Below are 22,752 nucleotides of genomic sequence, written 5' to 3'. Positions count from 1 at the left end.
CCATCGACATAAAGTGACGATCTCAGTTTTTGTTTTGTTTTTATGTGTTGTTTAGTGATGGGTTTATCTGAATTAGTTTATGTAGATAGATTATACTGAAGTACGTTTTTCTAGATCAGGGGTTTTCAAATTGGGGTCCAAGGACCTCCAGGGGCCAGAGTTAGTTAATATAATAATAACAACAATAATGGTAGTTACAATCTACCGAATTTGACATTCACACTACAGTCCCTCCAGTTTTTCGCGATTCCACGATCGCTGAATACAACACGAAAAAAACTAAATGTCGCATTTTTTTGCAATCCTGCATAATTCCTAATTTAACCGGAAAATAATCACAAAACTGAAAAAGACCTCACAAAACATTAAAACATAAAAACATTTTTGCGCCATGCAAAACGCCGCACTATGAGTAACTGGTTGCCTTCTGCAGCTCAGGACCCCTCAACTCAGGATTTACACACAGTTCTACAGTATAAATTACTACACCTGCTGTTAATATTTACATAGGTCAGGTAGAAAAATTGCATCAAAAGTTAATTTGATGAGAATTTGATTAGACCAAAATAAACAAGCTTTATGTATTTTGTTTGTGATTTGTGTCATGTATGACTATTGTGCATCTGACATAATACTATTATGGTAAATGTGATGTCCTAATTATGAAATATAAAAATTGCAAATATTTTCACAAATTTCTGGAAATTACCACCACAAAATCAGTCATTTTGATCGCAAAAATCACACAAAAAAATCGTGAAATCCTGGAGGGACTGATTATACTTAAATCATTTTCCATATTTCATGCACATTTATAATAATTTACGGGGTTCCCTGCAAAGTTTGAAAATCCCTGATTTAGATCGTTGGTGGGTTGCAACAAATCTGTTCTGATAGAGAGGCAAAAAGGTAAAAACAACCAAAAAATAAATAAAGATACAATAGTAATAATAGTAAATAGTAAAGTAAAAATATAAAGTAAAAAAGTAAAATGCAATTAGCCATATACATGCAGTAAAATTGTGCAGTTAAATAGCTAAATAAATATATAAAAATAATAAATACACAAGTGCTAAAGCTTTGAATCTGAAGTGGAGACTATATATACCTTAAGTTTGGAGTTGGCATTGAGCATCACATATTTGCAAGATCCTTGTACGTTCTCAGTCCAGCTGGCTAGCCACGTTACAGTGTTGTCATGACGAACTTCCTTCCAGCGGTGACCAGCAGGAGGTTCTGGGATACGAGAGTCTCTGTAGGGTTAAATTTATACCTTATACTTCCTCTGAAAACAAAATACTGATTGATGAAAGAAATATCACTTGAAACTGCATATATATGGTTTTTCAAAAGAGATCTTGAGTAAAAATTGCTTTTACCCATTTGCAAACAACTTTCTATCAAACATATCAGCAATGTGCTTTTGTTAGTCTTCACATTCATGCCACAGTGCTACAGCAACAATCCCACCTCTGAACAAATAATCCAGCTTGATAAAGCTATGCTGACTGAGGAGTGTTACAACATGAAAGTCTCACTTGCTGCAGTTGATAATGACGTCTTCAGGTCGAATCTTCTTCTTCAGCATTCCCTGTTTAGGATGGTCTCCTCTGCCTCGGAAAAGCCCAGGAGGTTCTATCTTAAAGTTCCCAATGCGCTCACGATGGTGGTCCAACACACAGAACCCATACTCCTCAACAATTTTTTGATTGACCTCTTTATTAACCTGGAGAACATTTATCAATTCAGAGGAACATTGGTTACCTAGTGTAAGGGATGAGGCAGTCCATTGAAAGATTGTAAATTTGATTTATATTTCAAACATTTAGATGTTTTGAAGGACACCCACCAACTTCTCCTCTTTACTCATGTTCTTTCTGGATTCCACCTTTTCTTTGTGCATAGTATGGAGATCCCCAAAATCACACTTGTTCAGATCCATGATTAGCTGTCTCTCCTCCAAAGTCATCTCCTGAACACAACATGCATAAACCATCAAAACCATCAAGAAGGAAGTGTCAAACCATCAAAACGAAGCCTAAATTCAATCTGTTCATCAAGTCTCTTCAGAAAGTTTTAACTAAACTGCTCAATTCATATGGATTTGATATGGATTCATAAAGAGATTTTACTATCTCTTTATTAACTTTTTGAGGCGTCAAAGTGTCATATCTGTCCATGGAGGGACAGAAAGCTCTCGGATTTCATCAAAAAGATTAGAAAAAGATACATTTGTTACGAAGATGAATGAAAGTCTAACGGGTTTGGAACGACATGAGGGTGAGTAATTAATGACAGAATTTGAATTTTTGGGTGAACTATCAAATCAGACCACACACTGCTCTACAGTGACCGTGTTCTCAGCTGTCTGTAACTTTCCTTGTTGATTTAAATCGGATGAGATGTCAGCTGTACTTGAACCACCAACTGTTATTTTAACCAAAAAGTTGGCAAAGTCCATATTAAAGGCTCACCAGGCAGTGAAACTTTATATATATATATATATATATATATATATATATATATATATATATATATATATATATATATATACACTTTAGGCCACATTTACAGTGCAGGTCTTGATGCCCACACCCAATTCCAATTTGTATTATATACAAATATACTATATCTGATTTTTTTTTGATGACCAGCTCACTACATCTTTTAAAAGTGACCCATATCCAATATCTGCATTTATACTATACACTTGGCGAAACAACCCAAGGTAGACATACTGACCTGGAAAAGCTTAGGCTGAAAAGGAAGTAAAAAACGACGCGATATGCAATACTGCCGTGCAAAGGCAAAAGACCGTAACTTCGTTTTTGGTCGAAAATTTGTTATTTATATTTTTGGCACATTCAAGACCTTCTTTATCATGTAGATGAGTATCTTGAATCAATTGTTGTTTTTTCGAGAAAATAATGAGTTGTCTTAACAGTAACTTCCAAAAGCCCATGAGAAACCAAGGCAGAACATCGTAACATCAGTTACCGCTCTTTGGCTTTGTTTTGGAACGCTCAAATTGAGTTACTGTGCCGGTGTTCTATCAAATAATGCTACCTACCAGATTGTACGGTTATCTGCCTTTGTTTTACTAAAATTACGGTGTAGCCTGTGAACTTCGTACAGCTGCCATCTGCCCCTCTAACTTCTGATGTCCTCAGAGCTTTGTCCTGCACAAATGCGGTCAAAACATTTAGTATGGTCTGAAACCGCTCCATCGACAAACGTGCGGTATCAATCGTGAAGGATTATGCAGAGTTGACAGAAAAATGTTACACATGCCGTAGCAGATGAATACAACAAAGAACTAAGGCCTCGCCTCACCCAGTTCGGGTAACGGACCTGGTTGAAACACTCATGCATCTAGCTGGCAGAGTGCCAAAACTTCGCCGGCGCCTTCAGCCCTGCCCTAAACGCGGTCGAGCCAATAACGCTGGACTAATTTGTCATGTCAAATGTATTAATAATGCCATCAGAATGCAACCAAAGCATAGGATAGCAATAAGTAGATGGCTATAAATAATTGTAAATCATACAAAATAAATGCCATGATCACTAGATTTTATACAGGTGTTACTATAATGATTTTGTTAATGGTGATCAGCAACCAAATATTGATAATGTGGAAGTTACTGCCTTTTGCCTTGGCATGACTTCTCACTTTTTGCTGACAATACAAAGGCAGAGTACAGTAACTTTAAAATAGTGGTCAAAGGTCAAGTTTGAGCTCAAGATTTTTTTATGTATATAATTTTCATTACTAAAACATCTATTTGCCAGATTTCCAGTGTCCTACCTATAATTAATTTGGCGGGACAACTAAAAATCTTTAAAGTCATTTTTCTCAGTTTCACACTCTAGCGAGTTAAGGTCTTTTGCCTTTGTAGGACAGAATGGACGCAAATGAATACAAGCTTTTGCTTTCCGTACCATCTTTAAAGGTCAGCAAAACATTGGGTTAAGCCTTCGTCCTCCATTGCGGCATTGAAAAGAGTTATGTGATCACGGTTGGTGTCCAACCAAGTCAACGTCATTTGCCACCATCGCTTTTTCAATAACGTAAGATTTGCTTTGACAGGGGAATAACTGATCTGTCAGCTAGCATGGCAGACGCAAATGCATGTATCCGATTCATATCTGATTTATTGCCACATATGAATGAGGCCTGAAACCGATCTGAGAATATCAGAATCAATGTGCTTTTTTCCTGCTTACACATTCATGTGTCATATCTGATCTGTGCCACATGGGAGGAAGAAAAAAAATCTGAATTGGGCCACTTGAAAAATGTGATTATAATGCGGCCTTAGTAGCAGTATACATTGGGAGAATCATTGTGCTAAAATAATACACAGCAAAATCATAGACATCCCTAGCCAGATGTCATTTACTGTTTCTCAGAGGAACCCAGGGTAGACAATAGGGCTAAAAAAAAAAAAAGATTCACCTAGCTATCCCGATTTTTTTTTTTTTACGATTCTAAAATCGATTTTTTTACAATTCCAGAATCGATATTAATTCAAATTCAATTGCTTTATTTTTGTCCTTGCTTGTAGATGAGGTTGACAGAAGTTAGCCACTTTCGTTCCAACAGATGAAATGTGCCGTTATCTATGAGTGTTGAGTGACGTAATATCCCAAGTGGACGTGTGGAAGAGATGTGTGACTGAAAGCACTGAAAAGCCCTTGCGCTACTCATATGCTGAGAGAGAGATAAGACAATAGAGCTGCACGATTCATCTTTAAAAGACTGTGATCTCGATTCAAACACCCATGCGATCTTTCAATTCGTCTGTCTATTAAACTTTGAAAAAAATCATATCGCAACATTCAGAGCTGTGTTGGCGCTGCCGCTGACCCGGAGAAAGTTGTCATGAATGCCGATAACCTGGAGAAAGTTGTCATGAAACAATCTTTTCAACCTCATAGTATCATTATTTCTGTGATGCAATAGTTAAAATTATCATAGAAGTACTTGGATAAAAGTTTAAAGTTCAAATATGAACACTGATGTCTACGATAGCGATCAGCTTTTGATAGAAACTTGGTGCTTAAAATAACGCATTTATCGATTACATTGTTTCGCCAATCAGTGGCGACAAGTGACTGTTAAAAAATTTATTTGTTATTGAATCATTTATTCAAGAGAATGTAGTATTGTATGATGCTTCTGAAATAAAAGTCAGAAAGATGTGATGATTTGTTTTTGTAAATATGACTCATCTTATACATCATGTACAGTCTGTATAAGTGCATGATTTAACTTTTCCCGATGGCCTAGTGTTAAATTTTTTTTGCAATATCGAAATCGCAATACTTGTAGAATAGAATAATAATTTATGTATAAAATAAATAAATAATTTGCAATACATATCGTATCGGCACCCAAGTATCGTGACAGTATGGAATCGGGAGATAGGTGTATCGTCCCAGCCCTTGTAGACAATTTGCACCAAAATTTGTCCCACAGTTAGGTGAAAAAAAAACTGTTTGGACAGGATTAAAATCAATATGAAAGGCTGTGAAACAAAAGTTTAACTTAACTCCTCAGGGAAAACAAGTCCCATCCATGCAGGGTTTTAAGATAGTTTCTGCTCGCTTCATACATTTGCCAGACATCTTATAAGAAAGAAGCTGAGGGCGCTGTTTTGTAACCACATAGGGTGATAGACCAAACACAAATTTCTTGAACTGAGTGAACTTTAGCTGACCTTGGGTAAGCGTATATGTGTGAAGATCAGAAAAGATTCACACCCTCGTGTTTTTTTAGCAACACATTCATTCTTGACTGCAAGATTTTCACATTTCAGAACTTTGCCTTTTGCTGTAACAGCAGCAAAAACGGCTACAGAGAATAATATGTGAAACTAAATTGATGTGAGAGAATCAATGAAACATTATCCAACTTGTCTTGTAATAAAAGGCTTTGAATCATCACACTCGGAGTAGAATGATGGACGAAAACAATTCATGACAACAATCAGTACATCTTCAGGTCAATACATATTCCATGAGACAGCTACTACTTTGGAGAAACTTTTAGCATGACCTCATCTTTCAAGGGTAGATGTTTTCTAATGTTTCTTGAGCACCAAATCAGAATATTAGAATAACTTAAGAAGGATCATGTGACACTGAAGACAGGAGTAATGATGCTGAAAATTCAGCTTTGCCATTATGGGAATACATTTTTAAATATATTAAAATAGAAAGCAGTTATTTTAAATTGTAACACTATTTCACAATATTGCTGTTTTTACTGCATTTTTGATCAAATAAATGCAGCCTTGGTGAGCATAAGAGACCTCTTTTTAAGAATGAATAAATAAATAAATACAATTTTACAGACCTCAAACTTTTAAATCTTTATTTACATTCCTCAAAATTTTGGGAAAAGGCTTAAATTTGACTTTGACCTTGCTTAGGAGTCAAGATCTTGAGCATTTACAGCAGGTTTTTGAGTTGACTTTGCATTCAGGTTGATTCCAATTGGCAGTCCTGTCATGAATTGCAACTTTGTAAGAGGAATATCATACATTTTACTTTTTTACTTCAGACTAGGCAAAAGATTCAGTTCAGTGGAAGTGCTTGAGACTTTTGTGACGCATAGTAGCTATTCTGAAGGGTAAATTGATCAGACATGCCTAGGCTGTCTTTTTTTTAGAACATTTCTCCTTTTGCTCGCAATATTTATGCCTAGTCAAAATTGGTTTTGTTGCCTTGTGCTGCTTTAAAAAAAAATAAAAAAAAAATACAAGAACACGTTGTGTTTAACATCAACCAAGTCTACATCAGACAGAATATTCAATGACATACAAAGCAAACAATAAATTGATTTCTAAAGCTCTAAGCGAATACTGAAATATGTCACTAATTAACTGATATATCATGTGAAACAGCCCTACTTCAAAGTTAAGTCCTTTTAAGTGAGCCACTTTTTTTTAGCAGTTTTCAATTACTAAAAAAAGGGTGCCTTCTGATCCTTTGGACTGATATTGCTTCGAGATATGGCCTGTTTCATGGCATTCGATAACAACAAAGACTTCCTACATCAGAAGACACTAAATATCATCAAAACAACACTAGAGGACCGAGATCCCCTCCACCTGTGATGATCACAGTTTCCCATGCGGCACAGGAAAGGAGATAGAGGACGAGGACAACCAAAAAATGAGAGGAGAGAAAAGTAAGTATCGAATGGAGGGGTCACAGAGGACTGACATATGCGTTTCCCTTTTGTCGGCTTATGATTTATTCTTGCACTTTTGCGGTGCTAAATGTCACACTAACACTGATTCACTCTAATCTCTCCTCCAGGGGGCTGGTGAAGAGAACCTGTGCCACGGGACCTCACACAAGCAATTTCATCTGACCTGCCCCCCTCCATCTCCCCATTCTGTCACACACACCCTCGGCCATAAATGGCACCCCTGGGCCATTAGCCAGGGACCAGAGCCCAGAGCACAGAGAAGGAAAAGAGTAAAATGAGATGGAAAGGGAAAGAATGCCCCCTCCAAAAAAATGGCACACAAACAGACACTCTCAAACCTCATAGACTCACAAATCAACTACACTGGTTAGGTCTAGAGCGCAGCACAATCCATGACTCTATATTGTTGAATAAATCAAATGTACTAAATGGCGATCACAAATAACTGGCACTTGAGAAATGCGTCACTGCATTTAAAGGAAAAGTTTCATTTCTGTGGCAGTGCAATGTTATCCATTTATTATAGCCCATGATTTGTTGTGAATAATCCGTTTCATGTTGCGGCAGTATTGCAAATAGTGCATTGCTATGTCTATTGTTTAGATTATATTTAATGCTAGTACAGTAATATTGTGAAATAATATTGTATTGTAATATATTGTAAAATATAGTTTATTCCTGTGATTCAAAGCTGATTTTTCAGAATCATTACTCCAGTCCTTCAGTCAGTGTCACATGATCCTTCAGAAATCATTCTAATTTGATAATTTTTAAAGGATTCTTTGATATATAGAGTTCAAAAGAACAGTATTCGTTTAAAATAGACAATTTTTGAATCACATTTGATCAACTGAAAAAAATATATAAAATTTGAGGGTCTATCAGACTCCCTATAAAATTGATAGATGGAGTAGATGGTAGAATACATAGTGCATAGTATATAGTGGACAGTTAGGACACAACTAAAGTGTTGTGTTATTATACCAAAGCTAGCATGTTCAGAGTGGTTACTAACTGACCTAAAGTCTCTATGACATTCAGATCTATAGTTGTGGTATAGGTTTTTACGGAACCTAGTACATTTTCTCCCTTGGTTTGGTTTGTTTAGGCATATGAACAATCGCCCTTGGATCCGCACCAAAACAATCGCTCTAAGACCGCCTGAACCGGGCGGTTCGTTTGAGGTCTGAAAGCAATCCAACCAAACAGACCAATGAGCCAAATGGTTTTATAACTCATAACGGGAAATGTGCTATATAAATAGCAGTAGTGTCTGATTCTGTGAGTGTGCACATTAGTTCTCAAGGTTGAAAACCAAAAGAGCACTTCTTCATCTTAAAATGTTGTGTAATTGCGCTTCTCTGTGTGAGAATACTGTCCCGATGAAGCCTTGATTCCTGCTCTAGCTGCATTATAACATTAGTATGTTTGCGTGTGTCTTGACACAGTTAACCTCTAGACAGCGCTGGGAGATCCAGAGAGAGCGTGTTTGAATTTGCTGAAGTATTAATACGAATGTAGTATATAATTTAACAGCGTGAATGACAGCTACATTCGTACAGTGTTTGTGTGTGCCTGGACAGTTACAAATAAAGCCACAATAAGCTTATGGAGCGAACTTGTCAATCATCTTGATGGATGACACAGATGAAACTCTGACCAATAAGAGGACAGTTGTACTCGCATGTGACTTGCATAAACACATTTTGGTATGCTTTGAAAGGTTGCCTTGTGAAAGCGAACCGAACCAAGAAGAAAATGCAACATTGTAACTAATTAAGTCCCTGTTTCAGAACAAAATCAATCTATAGGTGTGAAAACACCCTAAGATATGTTTTTTTTTTTTTTTTTCATTTTATCATCTGCCATGAAGAAAACCTAAGTCTGATTATTTAAAAAGTAATCACACAAATAGATTTGAGAGATAATTCAATGATAGCTTCCAAAAACAGATTTTACCAACAGTGGTGTGAAGCTAGTAGGGACCAACATATTGGCACCATAATGGTTATTGTGCTTTTTTAAAATTAAATATCAAATTGAACTGAAATGGCTTTTGCCATCATCTACCACTAAAAAAAAGTGACAAGGTTTTTCCAGGTACAATGTAACCAGCAGCTCAAAGGTCCAACCTCTATTATAATGATGACATTCATTTAAAGGCATAGTTCACCAAAAATGAAAATTCAATCATCATTTACTCTCATGTTTCCAAACAGTTTTTGGTGTCCATTGGCTGTCATTGTATGGATGTATGATAGTTTATTCACTACCACTACTAAATTCACTACCATACCGCTTTTAGTGTATTATAAAACATAATAAAGCATTTACTTTTTTTATTAAAGTATTATAGCTTACTAGGTTACCTGCCATAATGTTTGTATATATAATCAGTATCAGCTAGAATTTCAATATAACCAAGACAATCAAAGATGAATCCACTTATCCTGAACACAGTTTTGTAGCTAGACAGGAGTTAGGCTGCTCTCCGATTACATCCTGTGGCGCCCAGTTCTGGCGGGTCTCTAATGTGCAGTAATTGCCAAATGCTAAGAAGTACATAAACACGCCTCCTCCCTCTCAGCACACTTTTCATTGACCTTGTTTTTCTAATTGCTGTCTGCACTGCACAGTCAATGAATGTGGGCACAACTATGGGTGGCCATTTACTGAAACACAAGAAATTCATAATCCACTGAACCCTTAATTGTATTTGGAGGTTTAGTCTCCATTGAGGAGTACTAAATGGGTCAAAAGGTCATGAAACATCTATATGAACACTTTTTAACAACCGTTTGCTTTGCTTCATGCTGCTGATAACTCAGAAGAAAACAGCGAGCAACAATCAGGTAGAGACAAAAACACTCATACAACACTTTTCGAAAGCACTGTAATAATAGAGCCGATGTCTCATCACTTGAATTCCTCTCTCGCTCATTCTCGTGATTGACAGTCGGGGACGGGGCGGAGACTGTGCTCAGTGAAGCGAGCAGGGGCTTCCGTGTTATAATAAAACAGTTAAATTGGATTTGTTCATATGCGGGAAGCGAGTTGTCTGGATTAGCATATCAATGCCTTTACACAAATCGTATTTTCAAGAGCATTGAGCACTAAGCAGCACGAAATTAATTCTGCATGATACGCCCTGAGGCCTTCTGGGATGCTGCAAGCTTCATAACTGTTCCATACTCATAACCTGACACCCATCCCTCCTCACTGTAAAAGCTACTGGTTAAACATTGAGCTAGGTTTACATGTGAAGGAATGGTTTACCTTCCTCCAGTCCCTGAAGAAGTTATTGCGGAAGACCTCTTTTGTTGTGTATTCGTGATCCAGCATCTGAGCAAAGAAAAGTGCCACTTCCTCAGCTGGCAGGCTGAGTTTCACTGCCTTTCCTACAACAAAAAGAACATATTCACTTACCATAAGGACATCAGTGTAAAAAAAAGAAAAAAAAGAAGCAATTATGAACTAACAGCCAATTATGAGTATTTGGGGTTAAAGTATGTACTGAACAACATACTGTTAATCAAAAATTGAATATGCATATCATTTACCACCATCTAGTTTTGGCATGAAAAAATAAATAAATCTGTGATTTTATTTTAAACTAATCATCCATGCACATCTTTAATTTCATATAAAAAAAAATAAAAAATTGCCTTGCCTCAAAATGTCATAACTGGATCTTCCGATAAAAACGACAAGACTTCTCTCTGGTAACGTATGCAGGACATTTCCAATCCTTTAGTCTGTTTAATCTCTGCCCCTGCAAACTCACATTCATCTGCCTCCGTTTTTGAGTGCAATGCCCACATTTCTAAATCCAATCAACAACTGATTAACAGAACCAAGTACTCACCCTACATTTTTTTTTCCTTTTTCGATAATGTTACATTTAAATGAACATCAAAATATGTATGAGAAGATCTGTCGCTACTTCCATTTCATCGCAACTTTAATAATTTATTTATTAACATAAATTTAATAATGCTGTTAAATGTAATCTTCAGCATATCTCAAATAAAAATATGTTCATTTCGTACTTTTAATAATAACAGTGATATCTAAAATCACTTCTTAAACTTTTTTGGACACTACATAGAACAGAATATAAATTTAGCCATTTATCTAATCTGCCATAACATCAAAATTATTGGCCAAAATTTTCACTAAATCCATAGCAAATATAGTGATTCCTCTTCCATGGCCTCATGGGATAATACAGTGTCCATTGGATGCGCCAAAAGTCTCAGTCTGAACGATCTGATTGGATTTCACGTAATGTGACTTTGTCACGGCGCGTAAAACGTAAATGTCTGACTTTGTTATAGGAAACATGCTGAAAGTCGCGGCAGAAACAATGTTGTGTTGTTGCAAAGTGCCGGACGAGCAGAAAATCACAATATAACGGAGACATATTTTGAAACCGGAGGAGACGACAGCGCGGGAAAAAAGGCGTAACGTTACATACCAGCCTCCGGTTCTGCCGCCAGAGCACGGCTACACATTTCCATGTTGTAAAATTAAAATAAGACAACATCTCTATCGCAAACCCCTCCATGTTGCGGTTGTTGTTGTTATTGGCGCATGACTAACAACGCGACGTCATTGCCATAGAATTAAACCAATACCGACATTCCATAAAACGGAAGAGCTGCATGGACACAAATCGATCTGAACAGTTGCGATACACAGTGTGGACATCAATAATTTTAGATCAGATTCCAATCGGATACACAAATAATCGGATTTGGATTAACAGTCTGAACGAGGCCTAAAATACATCATTTGAAACTGTAAAGAGTTTCTGTGAATTTCTTTCTGAAACCCGTCACAAAAACCAAACCGAACCGAACCGTAACAAAACATGTCTATAGAAAGCTTGAAATGTCTACTTTGAAATGAAAATGAAAACAAATAGTCTCTGATTATGTAATCTGTATGAAACCAATGTGAGGTACAATCTGTTATAAGTAACTGAAATAAGCACAAATGTCAGGGCATGTCAAAACATCTCTAGGGCCCAAAAAACCCTCAAACCCCAAATATGTAAATAATCAACATCACTAATGACTAAGAGTTTGGAGTTTATCTGCAAATAAAAAGAAAGTAGATAAACATTATTATTAACTTAATTTCTCACAAGATAACTGGTGACAACAAAAGCACAGAGATAAACGAGATATAATTTCCACAGATCTCCAACAGAACGAGTGAGCAATGAAAAAAAGTTTTTAACCACAATAAAATGATTCATCAGACACACGTTCCCACAGGACTCGACAGCAAACCCTTCAATATAGGACTTTAAATGCATCACGGAGAATCATGGCCTAGGACAAATATAATCAAAACGGCATTTATATCTTACCGTTCAGGGAGTCTCAGGTACAAAATTCAAATACTTCCCCCTCAGGGCTATTGTACCAAGATTAATGGTCTGGGCCTTCCAAAACGCACTTATAGTTTAAGAAACGCCTCTCTACGGTAAATGGCAGAGTGGATATTAATAGAAGAAGCTGACCTTAAAGTTTAGCGAAGAGATTAAAGACTCTTCCTGTGCTCTCTGAAGTAGGCCTGACACCAACAGAGGAACAGGTCAACCTTGAGCTGGGCTGTGTGCCCAAACCAGAAAAATGAATGGGAACAGCACTGACCAGTGAACTGACCCCCTCTCTGAACGAAATCTCTCTTTTTTTTAACACATTTTGCTGTGAAACGCTTCCACTCAATCCATCAGTAAGACAGAAGCAACTAGATCTTCATAATGTCTGAACACATACAGTACCGTTATAGTAAAACTTCACATCATCAGGAAGGGGTTGATAATCAGGGGGGAAATACGGCCCTTTGTGTTCTAGAAACTTCCATTTAATTCCGTGCTCGTACTTCTCCTCTTCCCACCTGTGGAAAAAAAGTCAAGAAAAGTGTCAAACAAAACTTCTGGGCTAAAAGAGGTCTCAAGAAGTTGCATGCAGAGAGCCTACCATCTCCATCTTTGTTTCTCTTCCTCCTCTTTCTTCTTTATCTTGAGAGCCCTGGCTGCCTGGAGCTCCTCCTTGGTTTTTTTCTTCTTAGTGGAGACAGAACACCCTCCTTCTTCTTTTATCACCTTTGAAAGGGAAAAAGGGGTCATCACTGCAAACTTTGTGAACATTTTGTCTGCATTTTGCAGAAGTAGCGAATTTTCTAAAATATAGCCAGTTTAAATAAGCACTGCTGGACTCAAAGCCACCTGTGGACTCAGTGGAGAACTGAGACTTTCCATTTCTTCATAATTTAAGTTTCTCTTAATGTGGTACTTAAAATCCTGTTTCCTGAAAATCAGATTTAAAGTTGCTGCTTACTTTCAAATACAATTGTAACAGCTTTGATGCTCTGAAGAGGCTCTAGTTAAAAAAGAAAACTGTGAAACTGTGAAAATAGGATGTACGTACAAACATGATTAACTGCTGTTGACAATTTTGTCACGAGTTCTTGGTGTTTAGAGAGTTTTTTCTGATAAACTTTCAGGGCATCTCTAGACATGACTTTTTTTGTTATAATGGAGGAATACAATAGCGTCAATAGTGGCTATTCCGATAAAAAGCTTTCCTGGTTGAAATGTTGGTGGATCCACAGGAGACAAAAATCATTTACTTTTACAAAGATCAAAATACTTGGATAAATTTAAGCGCGCAGAAGTCAAGTCTGTGGGAACACCTGACCAAAATGAACTCCTGAGGGGCAGCGTGGACACGAACAGCCTCTTTTCACAGTAAGCTAAAAACAAAACTGTAAACGGTTTCTCCTGAGAATAAGATTTTGAGCTCTGCAAGAGAGAAATGTTCTTCAAAACTGCTCTCCGCAGCACTAAAATGACTATCAACAGAAAGCTGTTGAACAAAATGATGGCTTTTCAGCAGAGGGAATCGCTTTTGTGACATGGTCTTTTAAATCCATCAGATTGTAAGGTGACCTCAAAGGACAAGCTGCGTTGACCTACAGATGGCAGTTTAGTTGAATAGCAAAAGTAGAATGAAATGATTTGTGAGAAGACATGACTTTTCACCATGTGAACAGAAGTTTCAATTAAGACTACTTTCTTTTCTTTTCTTTCCTTTTTTTTTAAAAAATCATCGTTTTACGCAAAAAAATAACCTGGTGGAGGCATTAATATACAATCAATTTATAATAATGCAAAACTCACTAATGTACAGTACCTCAGACATTTCCGACTGTGCCTTTATGTAACTCATCTCAGCATGTGTCCTTTTTAAAGATTTTTGGTTTTCAATACCAAAATTACTAGAATTTCAGCACACAGTCACTAAGTTCTTCTCTCTATAATCAACGTACCACTAATGCACTCTGGGTAAAGCCCACCTTTTCTTTTTTGTCCTTATTTTTTTTCTTCTTTACTGTTGCAGAGTTTCCCTGTCCCTCTTCTGCAGCTTTCTTCTTCTTCTTTGGCCTTTCAGGGACATACAGTAAGCAGTCAATACTTTTTCGTCTCTTAAATTTCACACAACACTGACGACAAAAATGTTTCTTGTGCACCAAATCAGCATATTAGAATAATTTCTGAATAAGAACAATGTGACACTGAAAACTGGGGTAATGGCTGCTAAAATTTAGCTTTGCAATCACAGGAATAAACTGCATTTTAAAATAGGTAAAATAGGACAGTTATTTTAAACTGTAATACTTTACAATATTACTATTTTACTGGATTTTGAATAAAATAAATGCAGCCTGGGTGAGCATAAGAGACTTTAAAAAAAATAATACCAACACTATCATTTACAAGTGTCTGTGATTGATACAAATGATCTTTTTTTACGCTAAAAAGTTTCAGCATGTTTTTAAACGACTTTACACACAAAAAAAAAAAAAAAATCATCTATTTAAAGGGATAGTTCAACCAAAAATGAAAATTACCCCATGATTTACTCACCCTCAAGCTAACCCAGGTGTATATGACTTTTCTCTTTCAGACGAATAGAATCTGAGTTAAAGTAAAAAATGTCCTGCCTCTTCCAAGCTTTATAATGGCAGTGAATGGAGGATATGATTTTGAATGGCAAAAAAGTGAACCCATCCTTTCATAAAAGTACTCCACACAGATCTGGTCTTCTGAAGCAAAATAATGCGTTTTTGTGAGAAAAATATATAACTTCAACTAAATCAACTAAAATAACTAGCTTACGACAGATTTACAGCGAAAGAGTAAACCTTGACACAACACATGACGCATTGACGAACGCAGAAGTGCAGAGGATAGAGCAAAACAAAACACCAGTCACGAATTAGAAGTCTAAAACTAGAATTTTTAAAGAGAAATGTCGGAGGAGCTTGAGTTTGTTGCCCAGCCCTGTTTGTTTGAACCGCGAGAGGCGTCAAAGCTTACGCTACTCATACATCCTACGTCATACATCGCGTCAAGTGTTCCTCTTTTGGCGTAATTCGACTTGCGCAGGCCGTCTGGTGGAAACTAGTTATTTTAGTTGATAAAGTTATAAATATGGATATTTCTCTTACACAAACGCATCGCTTGCAAAGGCCTTTATTAACCGCATGGAGACGAATGGATTACTTTTATCATGGATGGATGCACTTTTTTTGGGCTTCAAAATATCATCCTCTATTCACTGCTATTATAAAGCTTGAAAAGAGCAGGACATTTTTTTATAACTCCGATTGTATTCGTCAGAAAAAAGAAAGTCATATACACCTAGGAAGGCTTGAGGGTGAGTAAATTATGGGGTAATTTTCATTTTTGGGTGAACTATCCATTTAAAGGGAGCAATTCAAAGGCAACTATGACAGTCAACAGAAATGCCATCCTCCGCTGGCAAGACACACATTACAATAAAAGTACACATGCCAAAATTTGTCTAGTTGCATAGTTTTTGTGTAAAAGTAGTCAAATGGTCATTAAATAAACTGAATAATTTAATAAGCTAGACAATGTTTAAAGGTCTTTGTTATTTAAATGCACATTTTTATTTAATTTTACATAAAATCATGCATAAATTCAGGTATAACATGTATATTGGTGATCCTCCAATTTACAAAACCATGTTAATTATTTGATTAAAGATTAGCCATAAATGATTAATTAAATGTACAAGCTGTTTGTTCTATGCCCATAAAATCATTTCATTTTATGTACTGTACTGTAAATTTCATTTCCATTAGATGAAAGTAAATGGTGACCATGGCTGCCCTTGGTACCCTCCACTTTCATGGTATGGACAACAAGCAGCTTTGACAATCTGCTAAACATCTCCTTTTGTAAAAGGAAGTCATACAGGTTTGGAATTTTTAAGTAAAATGTGGCACAGCTTACCCCACTTTACCTATAAAACAAGAAATATATGAAGAGGAAAAAGGGATTATATGTCATTGGCTTACTCATTGCTACCCCCCCCCCCCCCCCCCCCCCCCCAAAAAAAACCTTACAAAGATGCTTCAGAGGTAGAAGAGGGACCATCCGTTTTATCCGCTTTCCTTTTCCTCTTTTTCCCGTTCCCTTCTGTTACAAAGTCTGGATCTTTGTCTGGCTCTTCCTTCACAATCACTAGAGACCTAAACGACACAAACAGTCAATAACACATTAAAAGGCTGTGAGAACTTCAGTCTAAAAAAAAAACTAAAGGACAAAAACGCATTGACCAATGACAATGACTAAATTATGGTGATTACACAATAATGCTTAATGGCCACTGATGATAATTATATAATTACAGTAATTAAGTCCAAGGATAATTGCAAAGAGATGCAAGCTTCAATTTCCATAAAGCATGATTCAGATGTGGTGGGAGGTGAGCAGACCAAATCAATTAATTACAATCACAATAACAAATGGTTCAATTCAGCGAAGAACTTTCTAGGAAAGATTAAGTGTAAAAGAACACTCGGACACTTTCAGCAGTTTTAAAGTCTGACCTCTGTCGCGTAAATCAACCTCCCACCTGTAATCACCAGCAGGAATTGATTTACAAAGCGTCTGATTGTCAAAGTCCCTGATTAGAGACATACGGTGTTCTTATCGTGAGACAGAAACAGTCAACGAGAAATTTGAGATGGTCTAACTTTTATATCTGAAAATCGTACATATTAAATTATATCTGTGTATGAAATACAGCTTCATTTTAAACGTTTGCTTTCCCAGACTTGTGCCTCAGGCTCCAATCTATCCCCCCCCCCCCCTCTATTCTGATCTGAATGCTTTTCACTTATTACTTTTCTGACATGCCACATCTTTCTTTCTAATAAATAAATTAATTTCCTGAAAGACAGCCAATGTAGCGAGAAAATCGGAATGGATATTGTCCAGAACTGCGCACTTTCAAATCATCAGAATTAATTTTCATCAACTCTAAAGGAAAGAGAAAAAAAATATGATTGCATATTTGAATTGTAAATGGATTAAAACTCATTTCCAAGTGCAGCTGCTGGCTGCTGATGCCATTTCTCTAAATCAAAAGTCTGGATCTGCAATACTACATGTGCGGTGCTAGCTATTAAAAATACCCTCACATGTGACAGTGGACTCACTGTACCTTCTTTCTTCAAAGTCCATGCACTCCTCTTTAGGTGTTTTCATCTGAAAGATAAAAAACAAAACAAATCATGACAACTAGCTGATGGTAACTTTTGTTTTGCTTTTCCCAATTATGGCGGCACTATTGCCTTGATTGTCTGGATGGCTATCAATAACAATGGATGATGAGTTAAACAGCACAGGGTTTAATGCAACTATTGCTTTAAAATAATATAAATAAAATATTCATTACATTAATAATTCATTTAAATACACACACACAGTTTTTAATGTTGCTGCAAGGCAACAGTTAAAACAGTACAAGTATGAGTGAATGAATAATGTATCGTAAATAAACAAACGTTCTTCCTTAAAAATACAGGGTGCATAAGTCAGGACAACCCTATGTTAAATTCCCATAGAGGCAGGCAGATTTTTATTTTTAAAGGCCAGTTTTTTCATGGATCCAGGATGCTATGCATCCTGATAAAGTTCCCTTGGCCTTTGGAATTAAAATAGCCCCACATCACATAACCTTCACCATACCTAGAGGTTGGCATGGTTTTATTTCAGTTAGCCTAATAGCTGGTTTGATTTGCATTAAGAGATGATCTTATGGAAAGTACCCCATTATTTATTTATGATACATTATTCATTCACAAAGAAAATTGGTGTCCTTAAAGGTTGGAGTTTAGCCACTTTTGATCAAATTCAATGCATCCATGCAGAAAAAAGTATAAATTTCTTTAAAAAAAAATTACTAATATACACATATACACATATATATATACACGAAACGAGCGGTTTGTGTGAGAAAACGAACAGTATTTATATCATTTTTACCTTTTATACACAGCGACGTCCAAGTGATCTGAGGGCGCGGGCGCTTCCTAGTGTGTGACGTGTACGCAGACTGGTGCATAGATATATACACTAGATGTCGCCTTGGCGACGGCAGTTCATTGAATGAATGCCGTAGCCAAGGCGACATCTAGTGTATATATCTATGCACCAGTCTGCGTACACGTCAGATCAGATCACTTGGACGTCGCTGTGTACAAAAGGTAAAAACGATATAAATACTGTTCGGTTTCTCACACAAACCGCTCGTTTCGTGTCTCAGGCCATCAACGTGTACTTACGATGGGGAATTGTTTAATTTGGACGATTGGGGAATTGTTTTAATTTGGACTCTGTGCTTGTGTTTTGAGACAGTGACCATAGACCTGCATTATATGACTGACAGACAAGAACGGTTTGACCTAAAAATATCAAAATTGAATCTACTGCGGAAAAAAAGACACCTACATCTTGGATGCCCTTGAGGTAAGCTAAAACATACCAAAATTTAATTTCAAAGTGAACTATCCCTTTAAGTTCAGTAATTTCACTTAAATGACAATTAATAGGTAATTTTCATTGCCATTTAAGTGAAATTACTGACCTTAAATATACGAGCTTAATAAAAATGATCAATCTATAAGAAAATTTCAGATGGCACTTAGAGGCTTTTGCATCTGAACTCTTCATATATATATATATATATATATATATGTATGTGTGTGTGTGTGTGTGTGTGTTCGTTCATGTACATCCCAACAAATTGAATAATAAAAATCAAAAGTTCCAAGCAATCTACTTACTGACTTGACAAGGACATTTCTTTAAAATTCCATCTCATTCCACAGTGCAAGAACCAGTAAAACACTGTATTAAGGTGGCAGGTAATAAATAAAGAAGAGGCAATACATGGAAATATCAAAGAGATGAAGAAGCCGCATTATGCAAAAGTAAAGTCGCAGTGGGAAAGAAGGGCTATTTGTAGGTTTGACACACCACAGGGAAGCCCAGTCTAATCAAATGGCTTACAACCTGCTATCATGGAAAGCCATCTAGACCACTTGAGGCCAAACTGGTGCCCGAAGCTGTCAAGGAGAATCATATTCCACTACAAAAATATCTGCATGGCTTGAAGTAGGTTGCACTAGAGAACATAGTACTATTACTAGCGTTCACAGATAATGAGTGGTTTGGTGCAACCGCTCTGAAAAGGGAAGATTGCATTGTTTGCTCTGCGTAACATCCTATTCTGGTTTCCTCTCTGTTTTCGTAACCTATGAATCTGTCATCCCGATCACAGACTTGATTGCTCGCTGACTAAACGCTTTTAGGTTATGCTCCGTGTAGCAGTCCGTTCTTGTTATATTTGGGTCCTTGTAACCTACGAAACAGGTTGAAAGCTCTGAATGATATGACTGCATAAATATTCCTTTTCAGCAAAGCTAACAGGGCCTCTTAATTAAGCTGGACTTGAGAGAATCCCAGGGGCATGACGAAAGAAAATTAATGGTGACATTGAAGAACTACCTTCCTGTGCCTTTTCTCCTTCCCTTCATGCTGAGTCTTCACCTTTCCTTTGGCCCTTGATTTCTTTTTCTTTGGGTTTACTCTGTGGAGGAACACAAATGATGAGGAAAGGGATATGAGACAAAAGACAAACATATATGAGAAAAGAAAAAGGGGTGGGAATAGATGAGACGATGCTCATGAGATCTGAATCCATATAATCGCATTAAAAATAAACTTCTCCCTTCACTGGAGTGTTTGACAGTCTGCCAGCAGGCTTCATCACAACAGGCTGCTGTCAGCAACACTTACAGGTGTCCAAGTCTTTCATCAGATTAATTACAAATGCCAGAGACGGATGGATGTCCCCGGTGTTATCGCGCTCATATAATGCATTAGATATCAAAGTAAAATAATTTATTCATAAAGAAGATGGAGTACAACTCTCTGAATAATGAATGCAAGCTCTCTGGCACTCAGTTCACACTTGGTTAGATTTACGATTTCTGGTGCACATCATTTGTTTGGGAGGCTCAATTTGTCTCCATCTTTCGCAGTAACACGAAAGGCGTTTCATGCTGCAAAGTGCAGCGCTGTGTATAATAATGTGCAGCTGTTGTTTGTGTTGCCATTAAATAGCGCTTATTCTCAGTTGACTAACACATATTTAGCCTACTCGTACACTCATCTACAGACTTCATAGATGCATTAGAGGTGATGTGTGAATTTGAATGCATTGTGTGCCAGCAAGAGCACAATTACAGGATGTCAAGAAGTCAAGAACAAGAGCTTCTCTTGCCTACAGAACATTTGAACAAGTGTTTGGGGATGTGATGTGATTGGACATGCAGTGCAACATTTGTTGGTGATGTATAAAGGGCCTAGTGCGATGTACTTTCAATAACAGCTGTACTCACGCAAATGCATCTTCACTCGAGCATGGATTATCATTCAACTCTTTTTCCATGGCTTTCGCGGAGTCTTCGGTCATTCCTAAAAAGTTGATGCCAATCAGAAATGCAACAATTGTACAATATTGACACTGAAATCAGGTGTCTTAATTGGTTCACAAACTTCACAAAATGCTAAAACAGGAATGATGTGAATCAAATCAATAAACATTAATGCAATACCAGCAAATCCGTATATTCTTATGAATCCGCGTGGTTCCTAATCATACAGACGATCCACTGGTATGAGGTTTTGATGTCGTGGGTATTTTTTAATCCAGTTTATCCTATCTTTAAAATGTGATTGTAAAATTTCCTGGTTCAACAAATAATCATTTAAAATCGGTAATAAAGTCGCATGTGAGTTTGAAAGGTCTCGGAGGAGTAAGTGTACGTTACAGTCTAAAAGCTGCTGCACGCGTTTGCGCCCAAAAAAAAAAACTTTCCAAACAGGTTTCCCCAAATACGTCTGCCATTGGTCGGACAAAAAGGTATTCCCGCCTCAAGATCACGCCATTGGTTGATTTTGTTAGAGAGCCGTCTCTACGTTTTCTGATTGGCTAACACACCGCGGTTATTCTCCTGTCAAAAAAACAACATGATTCCAGATTCCACCAGTAAAGCACTCTTCTGAGAAAGATAAGAGTGATTTCTCCGGACAGTAACTATTAAAATAATATTTAATAATATAATTAATCATTATAGTATTATACATGTCTTAAAATATCATTTGTTATGGTCTGATTTTTTAAAGGTAAGACACCACGGTGAACTGGAGATTTTAACTAATAGCCTTCTTCACCAGTTGATTAATCACAGTACAAAAAGACAATTGTTTTGTATGACAAGTTTTATGAAACTTTATGTTTAAATACTCAAACAAGGCACATTCATTTGCATACATTTCTAGAACAGAAATCTTAACTTTTGATAAAGACTTTATAGAATAATTTAATTGTTTATTCATTTATTTATTTACTTATTTTTGCTTTACATAGCCTTCTTTTTACTTTTATGTTTTACTTTTACTAAAATAATTTAGCCGGGGAGTGGTGATGGGTTTCCTAGCCTTCAAAATCTCAATTTAATCCCCTGGGCCCAGTTGTTCAAACGTTATCGGATCAGATTGGATCAAATCTTGAAAATGGGTTGTAAAAAAAAAAAAAAAAAAAGGATTCTGAAATCAGTTTAGAACACAAAATCCAATCTTGGTTTTGATCTGGATCAAATCACCAGTTTCTGTTCGAAAGTTTCTAGTAATATTGGGATAACGGATTATCACAGCAGAAGGGTGGATTTCAGGAACAAAAATGTAATAAAACTAAGACTGGTCAAAAAATAACATTTGTATCAAGTAATACACACACAAATTTTTTTTACATTTTTTTTTTTTTTATCACTGTAAACTGCATTGGCACTATCATAAGAGATGAACCTGTCAGAAGTTATTTGCGAGCGAACACAAAGTTTCTCGGGTGAACGCTACACAAAATTGTCTGAGAGAAGGCAAAAACATTGAAATATGTGTATCTGAAAGTGTAAATAAAAAGTGTATCTGGATAAGGGTGATCCAATCCAATTTTGCTTTGAAAAATTCTGATCCAGATTAAACTTTTTGGAACAACTGGGCCCTGGTTACTAGTGTTATCATTTTTGATAGCGTTTTTTTTTTTTTTTTTTTTAGATTAGTTCAGAGTTTGTAG

General features: G+C 36.6%; 1 protein-coding gene across 4 annotated transcripts in view; it reads right to left on the bottom strand.

The window, feature by feature from the left end:
• LOC311290737 (DNA topoisomerase I, mitochondrial) overlaps positions 1 to 22,752 on the bottom strand; it is a 44,947-nt gene that overhangs the window by 12,262 nt on the left and 9,933 nt on the right. For 2 of the 4 annotated variants that reach the window (XR_014627448.1, XM_084409422.1), the window contains exons 1-12: positions 21,233 to 21,510; positions 21,017 to 21,092; positions 20,121 to 20,202; positions 17,773 to 17,816; positions 16,670 to 16,795; positions 14,591 to 14,678; positions 13,213 to 13,337; positions 13,014 to 13,129; positions 10,496 to 10,617; positions 1,850 to 1,972; positions 1,539 to 1,726; positions 1,109 to 1,253 (exon numbers count right to left, since the gene is read on the bottom strand). Coding sequence is in view for 3 of the 4 variants with exons in the window: in XM_084409422.1 (XP_084265548.1) it covers positions 1,109 to 1,253; positions 1,539 to 1,726; positions 1,850 to 1,972; positions 10,496 to 10,617; positions 13,014 to 13,129; positions 13,213 to 13,337; positions 14,591 to 14,678; positions 16,670 to 16,795; positions 17,773 to 17,816; positions 20,121 to 20,202; positions 21,017 to 21,090 (1,233 nt within the window). In the remaining variant the exon portion in view is untranslated. Of the gene's footprint in view, positions 1 to 1,108; positions 1,254 to 1,538; positions 1,727 to 1,849; positions 1,973 to 10,495; positions 10,618 to 13,013; positions 13,130 to 13,212; positions 13,338 to 14,590; positions 14,679 to 16,669; positions 16,796 to 17,772; positions 17,817 to 19,396; positions 19,489 to 20,120; positions 20,203 to 21,016; positions 21,093 to 21,232; positions 21,511 to 22,752 lie in introns of those variants that run through there. The other 2 variants (XM_084409423.1, XM_084409424.1) reach the window with 2 other exon arrangements.

Source organism: Rutilus rutilus (assembly GCF_951802725.1).
Source record: "Rutilus rutilus genome assembly, chromosome: 5".
In the NCBI taxonomy this organism is placed as follows: domain Eukaryota; kingdom Metazoa; phylum Chordata; class Actinopteri; order Cypriniformes; family Leuciscidae; genus Rutilus; species Rutilus rutilus.
The sequence above is the reverse complement of the archived record's forward strand: the minus strand, read 5'-3'. Positions and strand labels throughout refer to the sequence as shown.